This window comes from Podarcis pityusensis, assembly GCF_964106645.2.
Source record: "Podarcis pityusensis genome assembly, chromosome: 6".
Taxonomy (NCBI): Eukaryota; Metazoa; Chordata; class Lepidosauria; order Squamata; family Lacertidae; genus Podarcis; species Podarcis pityusensis.
The window spans coordinates 91,978,973-91,989,620 of NC_138030.1; the positions used below are offsets into that span (position 1 = coordinate 91,978,973).

Here is a 10,648-nt window from a genome sequence, read left to right on the forward strand (position 1 = left end):
CTGCCCCCCTTCTCCACTGGTGCTACGCTGATTCTCTTCCCCAGAAGATGGGCTGCCTCTCCCAATCCCGGGACGCTCTCCGGAATCCCTCTGGATTTTGCTCTCTCCCTCCAGCACTGATGGCAGTTCCCTGACAGTTACTAATACCTGTATTTACTTGGTTGCCTACTCACAGTTAAGCCCTGGTCAGACAGGCGATTGAGTTGCCACAACTATGACATAGTGCACTTGAGAGCATGCGCAGAACAGAAGGCGAGGGAGGGGAGAGAAATACTGGAGGAGGCACTAAATTTTGCTTTTGCTCAGGACATCATACTACCAAAGTCTGCCCCTGATCTGACACAGCATTCTCTCTTTTCAGTGGCAACAGCTCTCTAGAATCACAGGCAGAAGTGTCTTCTGTTCCCTGTTCCCCAAGATGCTTTTAATTGGAAATGCATGAAATGGCTGCACCACTGAGCTATAGGTGCTCCATGTGCTGCTCAGTTGGAGACTTCATTTAAAATGAGAGTAATATAGATACTGGAGGAAATGCAACATCACTCAGGCTGGAGATAGGTTTCAGATTCTCAGAGTGCTTTTCCTCCCAAACTGCTTTGGTTGCTGTAGCTTTAATCCTGCCCCAAAAGCTGGGCACCTGTAATGAAGACAAGCGAGGGACCATGGTGGTAGTCAGGGATGAAGGAGCCTTGCAATAATAATAAAAATAAAATAATAATAATAATAATAATAATAATAATAATAATAATAAATAAATAAATAATAATAAATAATAATAATAATTTAAAATTTATTATTTATACCCCACCCATCTGGCTGGGTTTCCCCAGCCACTCTGGTTGGCTTCCAACAAAATATTAAAATACAATAGTGCATCAAACATTAAAAGCTTCCCTAAACAGGGCTGCCTTCAGATGTCTTCTAAAAGGAAATATATAGGAAACTATAGGAAATAATGCCTGTTTGCTTATTTTAGAAATATTTTTTAATACCAGAGGCCAGTGCCGGAGAAAGGAAGGACACTCTACCCACTAAAATTGTTAAAAGAAGAAAGGAAATTTGCACATTCAGAATATTATATTTTTTATTATTATTACTTTAAATATATAATAGGCTGCTTTTCAGCCCAGAGTCTCCAAGGGTGATGTTACAAAGTTCACATAATATCAGAGCACATAAAAACCACAAAAATACTAAAACAAGTAGCAGTGAGGCTGAAAATAAGAACAGCAGACAAAATTTACCATTCTAAAAGCTCTTAGCAAGAGCTGATCAAGTAAGAAGGTTCCACCTGGCCCTGAATATGCCTCGGATTTAGCACATATTAGATGAATTTGTTGAATAGCTTGAGTTTATTCTTTTGCAGAATTTGCCATTTTGTGTTCGAAGTTTTTCTTTTGTTTTGATGGGAACAACAGAACAGAACAAGGGCTAAGCTCAAGTTGTGTTTGTGAGGAAGCCCCACTCCGGACTTCCTGTGTTTTCCTTGCGCTCGGAAGAAACTATCCATTTGTTTTTTTGCTCCTTCCACTAAATCATCTCTACTGGAGGCTTAGAAAATGAGTCTGAGACTCTTGGGCTGCTGATGGCACTGCCAGCCTGCTTTGTCCAGGCCCAGCCCAATCCTTGTCCCTCTGCTGAAAGAGACACAGATGGTGTCCCACCTCTGTTGGCTTTAATGATAGACGGGAAGGGAGGGCTACTCCCTGAACCAATTAACAATTAAAGCAAACAGACAGCAAAGAGCTTTTGCAGCAAGTTCCCAAACTTCGTTTGTGCTGTGCTGCTCACTTTCACTCTGTGAACTGCCTCAGGCAGGACACACCATTTTCAGGCCCAAGGAGGTGGGAGGACTGGCCTTAAGCTTCTTTCGCTCCACCACCAACACTTCTTATCTTCGTATCTTGCAATGGTACCTGCCTTTCGAAATAGGGACAAGGAACGGAATGACTAGAGAACAAGAATGCCCAACGGGTGAGCTTATTATCCAGCCCTTCATCCAAGATGTTAAAAGGAAGCATGCTTTAACTTTCTCCGTCCCTGTTGTTGTTGTTTATTCATTTAGTTGTGTCTGACTCTTTGTGACCCCCTGGACCAGAGCACGCCGGGCACTCCTGTCTTCCACTGCCTCCCGCAGTTTGGTCAGACTCATGCTGGTAGCTTCAAGAACACTATCCAACCATCTCGTCCTCTGTCGTCCCCTTCTCCTTGGGCCCTCCATCTTTCCCAACATCTACACCCCTTTTAATCTTGATGACATGGCTCTGCAAGGTAAAGTGTTGTTGTTGTTATTTAGTCATGTCCGACTCTTCGTGACCCCATGGACCAGAGCACGCCAGGCACTTCTGTCTTCCACTGCCTCCCACAGTTTGGTCAAACTCATGCTGGTAGCTTCGAGAACACTGTCCCACCATCTCATCCTCTGTCGTCCCCTTCTCCTTGTGCCCTCCATCTTTTCCAACATCAGGGTCTTTTCCAGGCAGTCTTCTCTTCTCATGAGGTGGCCAAAGTATTGGAGCCTCAGCTTCAGGATCTGTCCTTCAGTGAGCACTCAGGGCTGATTTCCTTCCAGTGAGCACTCAAGGCTGATTTCCTTCAGAATGGAGAGGTTTGTTCTTCTTGCAGTCCATGGGACTCTCAAGAGTCTCCTCCAGCACCATAATTCAAAAGCATCAATTCTTCGGCGATCAGCCTTCTTTATGGTCCAGCTCTCACTTCCAGACATCACTACTGGGAAAACCATAGCTTTTACTATACGGACCTTTGTTGGCAAGGTGATGTCTCTACTGAGCAATTGTGACTGGTTCAGGGTCACCCAGTGAGCTTTACAGCAGAATAATAATTTGAACTCGGTATTGGATTTTAACTGGGAATAATATCACATGGGGGTGGTTCCTAGCAAGCTTTGACTGTGCATCTAAAAATATAATGTGGAAAGAAACAAATACACGTTTGAAAAAACGGGGCTGGGATGCACTCCCCACACGCAGCTAGGACTGGCTGCAGTTCCCTGTTTTATACACTTGGTGGCAAAGCAGCCGCCCTCATCATATGTAGCCCAGCTGCTGACCTCTCAGTTCAGGAGTTTAAAAGTTTAAGCAGATTTAATTACAGGGGGCCCAATAGAGGATCAACCATGACTACATCAGCTACAGTTTGAAATGCAGATTCTGCAGATTCTTCTGCTGAATTCCTGTAGTGGAGTGGCAAAATGTTTTCAGACCAAGGGCCACACTGACTCATAAGCAGCCTCCAAGGGGCCGCATTCCAGTAGTGAATGGGGCCCAGGGCAAACGCGGGCAGAGCAACAGCTGCGAATTTTGCCTTCATCCAGTAGGCAAACACCCCCTACACAGACTAACATCCCCTCTCTCACCCTCCATCCAGGTGAGTTCAAGGGCACATTTCAGCCAAGCAAAAACACTTCAGGAGGGTGCAAAGCAGGTGGGTACGAATTATGGACTAGGCATTGGGTTACGGCCCGAGGAGCTAGACAGAGAGGCCTAGATGCTGCCCCTGGCTTAGTCCTACAACATTGGGGAATCCTTCACCTTTGGAGCCTCTGGGTTGCTGGCGACATCTGAAGAGCGGTTGCAGCCTGTGGATTTCATGTTGTCTCCTGATGAAGGATTCATGAGGTCAAGGGGGAAAGGAAGAATAAAGGTGGACGGCTTCTCTGCAGACAGGCTTTGCAGCATGAGAAGGTAGCGGAGCTGGAGGGCGGCTGGTGTGTGGGAAAGCACCTCTGCTGCCACCTTCAGCGATTCGGAAGCAGCCTTTTCTCCTTCAGCAGCTATGACCTAGAACACAAGGTATTTAGAAGATCTTCCTTTGGGGCAGGAGGCAACGAAGTTTTGCTCAGAGTAGACCCCTTGATATCAATGGGACTAACTTTGATGTGTTCATTAATCTCAATGGGTCTACCCTGAGTAAAACTTTGTTGAGTACCGCCCGTGGTTCCTTCCATAATGGTGCCCTTCAGTGTTGTAGAAGCAACGCTATTCGTCAGCTGGAAGTAAAACGAAAACAGGTTCTGCACAGCACTTAAAATAGTGCTACGTTGAATGCTCACCCTCAAGGCCAGAAACCACCTCTAATGTTTCCTCAGAAGCAAGTTCAACTGAGTAAAAACCCTCCAGTGTTAATTAAATACATCGCTTCAATTTCCATTTTGTTTCCGACAGCCCAAAGGAAAGCATGCAGGGTTAGCGTGGAAGAAATTTATTTCATTCTTGTGCTGCGTAGAATTGAAACAGTCTGGAGCTTCCATTTTCCAGTGCAGCTCCCAAACAGCCTTCGTGTTGTACCTCCTCCATCTCATAGGTTTCCAGCCAAAGGAAATGGATTTACATTAAGTACCTATAAATTAACTAGTGCAAACGAGAAGGGCTCATTGCGTTAGATCAGGTGTCCCCAAACTCGGCCCTCCAGATGTTTTGGGACTACAATTCCCATCATCCCGACCACTGGCCCTGTTAGGGATGATGGGAGATGTAGTCCCAAAACATCTGGAGGGCTGAGTTTGAGATTGCCTGCTTTAGATTAACAAAAGCTGGATAACCAACAGAATTAGTTTTGACCAGTGACCCACTCCCGTGTGCTGTGAGATGCAGGCAGAACCATGGCCAACACTTGTCTGATTAGACCTGAAGAGAAGCAAGCTTGGGAGGACAGCATCTCTCTCCCATAGCTCCCTCCTGCCCATAGCTTCCAGTAATAAAAACATACCGTGTCAGTGTATTGCCTTACCCTCACTTTGGCCTGTCTCTGGGCTTCGGCTTGTGCAGCCAGGGACTCCTGAAGCTCCGTTGGCAACCGCACATCTTTACTGAAATGAATGAAATTAATGAAATCTGGGACTGCAGACCCAAACTGGAAACAGCGTACAGTCATACCTCATGTTACGTTTGCTTCATGATACGTTTTTTCAGGGTGTGTCCTGCGGCGACCCAGAAGGGGTTACCTCCGGGTTTCACCACTCGCGCATGCACAGAAGCGCTAAATTGCACTTTGCACATGTGCACAAACACCAAATCGCGCTGCGCACCTGCGCAGATACGGTGCTTCAGGTTGCAGGCTTTTCATGTTGTGAACGGGCCTCTGGAACGGATCCCGTTCGCAAACAGAGGTACACAAGAACACAAGAAGAGCCTGGCTGCTGGATCAGACCAATGACCTATCTGGTCCAGCACCCTGTTCTCACAGGGCCAACCAGATGCCTGTGGGAAGATTGCAAGCAGGGCCTGAGCATGGCAGCACTCTGCCCACCTGTGATTGCCAGCAGCTGGTATGCAGAGGGTGGAGGGGGAACATGGCCACTGTGGTTGGTACAACCACTTAGCTCAGGAAGGAAACTTTGTACTACACCGGGGGGGGGGGTGCTAGCTGTATCTGGCCAGCTAGTTACCAGATTAAATGCGACCTTTGTCTTGGGTGCCAGCTGAAAAGCCAGTCACTAGTAGAAAAAGACAGTCACGGAACCGAGAAATTGCACAAAACAAATGAAATAAAGGTTTAAAAAAGTTTAAGGTAAAAATTAGAAAAACCTAAAATTGAACAAAGCCTTAATAAGGCTTTGTTCAAGTCTAGGTTTTTCTAATTTTTACCTTAAGCTATTTGATTTTTATTATTTAGTTTATTTCTATAAGATAATATTTCTAGTTGATTACTTCTCGTTTCAAGGATTTTCACAGTATTTCATTTGTTTTGTGAAAAGCCAGTCAGTGGCTGAATATCCCTCTCGTTGCCACTCTTGAGTGGGCCTACTCATTTGTTAGCAACTCTAGCGACATTTACATTGGCAGTGCGATGTATCCCTGTGTCAGATTCATTCTCATTTGTTCTATCAGGAAAGGGGACATTTGCCATTGCTGTGGGAATGCCCTGAAGAAGTTTTAAATGGCCCTAGGATGTCCTCCATGGCTGCATAAATACACAAACACTTCCCATAGCTCTGGAATCAAGAACCTGTTGCCCTCCCACTTTTGCTGGACTCTGGCTCCCACCAACCCAATAAAACCTCAGCTTTTTTCATCCTGTTCCACTTCCCCAGCAGGATTGCAGAAGCAGCAGAAAACTGACAGACCAGGAAGGCTGAGCAATACATCTGGTTCACAGCTGCCTTTTCTGGATGGCGCTAAACTGATTCAGTGCTGGGATCAGGACAGGAGGCAATTCTTATTCTGCCCCCACTGTGATCAGTGAGAAGACACCCAAGGCTGCCTTGCTGCCAGAAGGGATGGGAGTAATTGGCCAGAGCCCTCCCTTCCCCGCTCTTGGTGGGGCTGTGGAGCCAATTGCCACCTGGCAAGGAGAACGCCTCTCAGACTTGAGGATATCATAGCAAAATGGGAGCCACTCAAAAATTTAGTCCAACGTGACTCTAAACGAATGGAGAACTGGTCAGCTGTAGCCTTTCTGGCCATATGTAGATCCATAAAACTGCAGGAACGGGGCAACCTTTGGTGCTCTGAGCTGCCAGTTTTTAAGCAGCTCCTCTTACATTTCTGGTCATTGAAATCAACCCTTTTCAACCCCAGCCATGTCAAAACAGATGGGCAAGGAGCTAGCTGTGCCCCTGCGAGAGACAGCAGCAGAAGGATCAAGGAGGAGGCCCACAAAATGGTGGCTTGTACCAGGGTGACCCCTATGTCCAGGGATTGTTCAAGGGGAGAAATAACAAAAACTGATTACACTCGTAGGGGCGGCATTAACAATAGGGAAACGTCTCGGAGGCCCCTCTCCTGATATTTTGTCACCTAATTATTTCTGCAGATCTCACATTTCATACCTACATTTCTGTCCTTTCCACCTTGATCCCCCACTGACAGGTGATGGCGTCCACAGCCACCTGCAAAAAAAGTGTCTTATTGGCAGCAGCTTTATATGATGGATGAGCAACTTAAAAATGCAAAAACAGCAGTGTCCTAACATTTCCAGTGAGAAGTGCTCTAGTAGTGATGGCTGTCTCCTTGATGCAAACCAAGGAGTAAAGCTACCCTGAGTTAGGTTAGCAAAGAGCTGTTCAATAAAGGATTACAGCTTTTTCAAACAGGTTCCCTTTTCTCCCACCTTGGCTACTAGCTGATTATAGGTCAATCCTTAATTTGTCAGATTCCTTTCTAAAGTTACCTAAACTGGAGCAAAGTCTATTACCTTTTGTCTGCCCCAAACCTAACTGCCAATCATTTACTGGGCCACTTAAAGGTCTGCTATGAGAGGGAGAAAAAGGCCTCTCTAGCCACTCACTTCACTAAAAGGGCATGCAGCTAATCTTATATTTATACAATTGTCTCTCCCTATCAACCAGAATAGACTAAGACAATGTGCAGTTCACAAAATATTGCATTTATCACCATGGTATTCAAAGCATCACTTTCTAGTTTCTGCAAGCCAAGCTGTTCTTAAAGGCGCAGGAGACAACAGTAGGCTGGTTCACCTGGTCAGTTGGCAACCCTGTGTTTGGAGGCAGTATAGTGTCTGGTTGCCTGTTGTTGTTGTTTGAAAGGAAATGCTGCCCTGGGTGGATCTTGCAAGGCAGTTTTGAGTTTACGTACTGTAAAGCCACTTTCAGGAAGGAGAAGGTGCCCAATAGCAAGGCAGAAGCATTTCCCTCGTGTCCTTTCATTGGCTACCATACCATTTCCCCAGTTCTGCTTGTAGCAGCCACTGGGCAAGCCTCCCACTCTGTGTGATGGACTTCCCCACCATGTCCTCTGTACAGCGCTATAGCCAACCCACCTTTATCTCCTGGCTGATGCTCTTCCTCTCCATCAGGATGTCTGTGAGCGACCGCTGTGCCAGAAAGCGCTTTGCGATGGTTGGCACTAGCAGCTGGATTGCCTTTGAGTGGTTGGCGAGGGTGGTCGTGACGAGTGTGGCATTCTCCATTCGGTAGTAACAGATGGTATCTATTTCTAGACTTGCCATGTCCTTGGTTATGGTCTAGGGCAAGCAGAAGGCATTGTGTGACCATCCAATAGAACAGGGGTTGGCAACCTAAGGCCCATGGGCCACAAGCAGCCCACGGGGGTCGTTTAACCGACGAGTCCCGGTGTGCTGCACTAAATGGGCGCAGAGCGGCGCGGAGATGGCACCAGAAATCACATCTGCGCATGCGCCGGAAATCGCGTCTGTGCAGACGCCAGAAATCGCAGGCGTGCGTACTTGCGCGCGCAATCTAGCCCACAGAGGGATCTCTGCTGGAGTGAACCAGCCCAGGTGAGGTAAACCTTGCTGACCCCTGCAATAGAATGTTATGAAAGCTGGGAGCCTGCCCCCCTGTCTGCCAAGTGGTGGCAAGAGCCCATGGGGTCCCAGGCACTCACCCAGGGTCTGCGTTCCTTTGGAGAATTGAAGACGCAGCAGAGACTGTTGTGGCTTTAAGAAATATGGTTTATTCACCTATTCACACCTTCAGTCTGCCTGGAGGGAGTCCAGGTCTTACTGCACAGTCATTTCAAGAGGGGTTTGTCCCCCACAGCAGTGTGGCCCTATAGCCCAAGGCATCTCTGCAGCCAGCCTCCTCCAAAGATGGATCTCAGCTCTTCTTCCTGCTTTTTCTTCCCAGCAACCCTTGCTCAAAAATCCCTTTTCCTGTCCCCTCAAACACCCCATCACTTTGGTAACATCTCATTCTCCAGTGGCCCAACAACACCTTTTGTTCTTCACTAAGCCAGCCAGGCTGCTTTGTAGAAGCCAGCCCAGGAATTCCCTGTCTGGCACAGCTCTGCAGCTTGTACTTTAATCCATATCCCAATTAATCAAAATCCTAGCATTTATTCATTCCTAGGGTGGTTGTTTTTTGGAGGGTCCCCCCAAATCCGTAACAATAAAGTACAGTTTTGTCAATGGAAAAATAACAGGAAATCTGATTCCAGCCCTGGGCTGGATTGAGCTGTTTCTACGTACCGTATTGGCCTAAATATAAGCCTCACTTTTCCCCCCAAATTCCAACCGTGAAAAGTTGAAAGTGCGGCTTAAATTTGTGACCTTACAAAAATGGGCTTTTACGATACTGCAGAATGGCTGTGAGTGCCTGCAGAATTTTAAGGGAGTGGCTTATATTCGGGTATTGTCTTTTTTTCTCCCCCCCTCCCCTGAATTTAAAGGTGCGGCTTATATTCGGGTGCGACTTATATTCGGGCCAATACGGTACAGTGGTACCTTGGTTTAAGAACAGTCCAGTTTAAGAACGATTTGGCTTACAAACGCCGCAAAACCGGAAATAGTGTCTTGGTTTGAGAACTTTACCTCGGTCTAAGAACGGAATCCGAACGGTGGAAGGGCACCGTCAACGGGAGGCCTCATTATGGAAAGCGCGCCTTGGTTTAAGAATGGTTTTGGTTTAAGAATGGACTCCTGGAACGGATTAAGTTCATAAACCAAGGTACCACTGTATTACCAAATAAACAGACTGTGTAGATTCCTAACCTTCGCTGGAGATGTCAGGGAATGAACCTGGGATGTTCCACATGCAAAGCAGATGTTCTGTCACTGATCTACAGCCTTCCTTTACGTTAAGTAATCCTACAACTGTCCCGTTAGATAGATCAGTATAATTATTGTGGAGCTGGGGGTGAGGCTGAGTCAAAATGGCATGCCAAAATGCAATGTAGTTAGTTCATAGACAAGGTGAGATTTGAACCAGGGGCTTCCTAATTAATTGGAATGGTGAACCTAAGTAAACTTCTACTGCATTTGCCTCCTGCAAACAAGCTCAAAGAGCAGAAGGGGCTGACTGTGTCTCTCTTACCTCATAGAAAGGGACCTCTAAGGTTTTGAGGCGAAGGTCTCTTTTGTGGTAGGTGTCCAAACATGGCAGGAAAAGGAATAATCCTGTTAGGAGAAAGAGAACAGCAGCACTTGCAAGCTGGATGGTGTAAATAAAGAAGAAAACTCACATTTCTTAATGCAAAAGGTCTGGACTGAACAGGTAGAGAATCCAGCCTTTTTAGTTTGGCAGCAGTGCTTTTTTGGAACCTGAATCATAGAATCATAGAATCATAGAGTTGGCATAGACCACAAGGGCCATCGAGTCCAACCCCCTGCCAAGCAGGAAACATGTAGAACATGAAGATGTAGAACAGAGGTGTGTGTTGTTGTAAGAATTCTAAGGTCTCAAATAGGGAATAAATATTCATAAATGCACACATATCTAAATATATATAAACAATTTATCTGAAATAGCACGGAGAGAGCAATCCTGAAGCCATTTTGACTCTCCCAATGACCTCAAATATTCCTCTGCAGTAAGGGAGGCAAATGGGGAAAGCCTTCCCATTGTCTTTTTACTTATGCATCCTGTCTTAAGGGCGTATTTGTGTCTGAATAGGGTTAGCCAGTGACCTGGATTCAGGAACTAAAGTATTAACCATCACGGACTTCCGGTCGGCGCCAGCGTTAATGGCGGTCCTCTTTCCGAGCTCCGGAGGAGGACTGCGCTGCGAGTTCGGGTCTGACCCGCTACGGCAAGCGGGGGACCCCTAAAATCACAGGCACGGAAGCCTGAGAACAAGGAGACTCGGTGGGCACCAGAAGCGCCCCCCCTTTACTGGGAAAGAGCCTTTTTAAAGGCTCCGGAACAGCACCGGGAGAGCGCGGTGCTGAGAGTCGTTACCCAGCCCGCAGTGTGAAGCCGCGTCGCCAT

General features: G+C 46.7%; 1 protein-coding gene across 2 annotated transcripts; it reads right to left on the reverse strand.

Moving 5' to 3' along the window:
- Positions 1-2,583: 2,583 nt before the first annotated feature.
- On the reverse strand, positions 2,584-10,373 carry LOC308479236 (podocin-like). Of its 2 annotated transcripts, XM_081009708.1 has the most exons (6): positions 10,072-10,373; positions 9,755-9,981; positions 7,741-7,944; positions 6,795-6,850; positions 4,750-4,828; positions 2,584-3,800 (listed from the first exon to the last, which is right to left on the reverse strand). In XM_081009708.1, the coding sequence occupies exons 3-6, from the start codon at positions 7,927-7,929 to the stop codon at positions 3,528-3,530; spliced, it is 597 nt and encodes a 198-aa protein (XP_080865834.1). In that variant the 5' UTR covers positions 7,930-7,944; positions 9,755-9,981; positions 10,072-10,373; the 3' UTR covers positions 2,584-3,527. The 2 variants fall into 2 exon arrangements, with proteins under 2 accessions (XP_080865834.1, XP_080865835.1); XM_081009709.1 differs by lacking the exons at positions 9,755-9,981; positions 10,072-10,373 and having other exon boundaries at positions 7,741-9,744.
- Between the last annotated feature and the right edge of the window lie 275 nt (positions 10,374-10,648).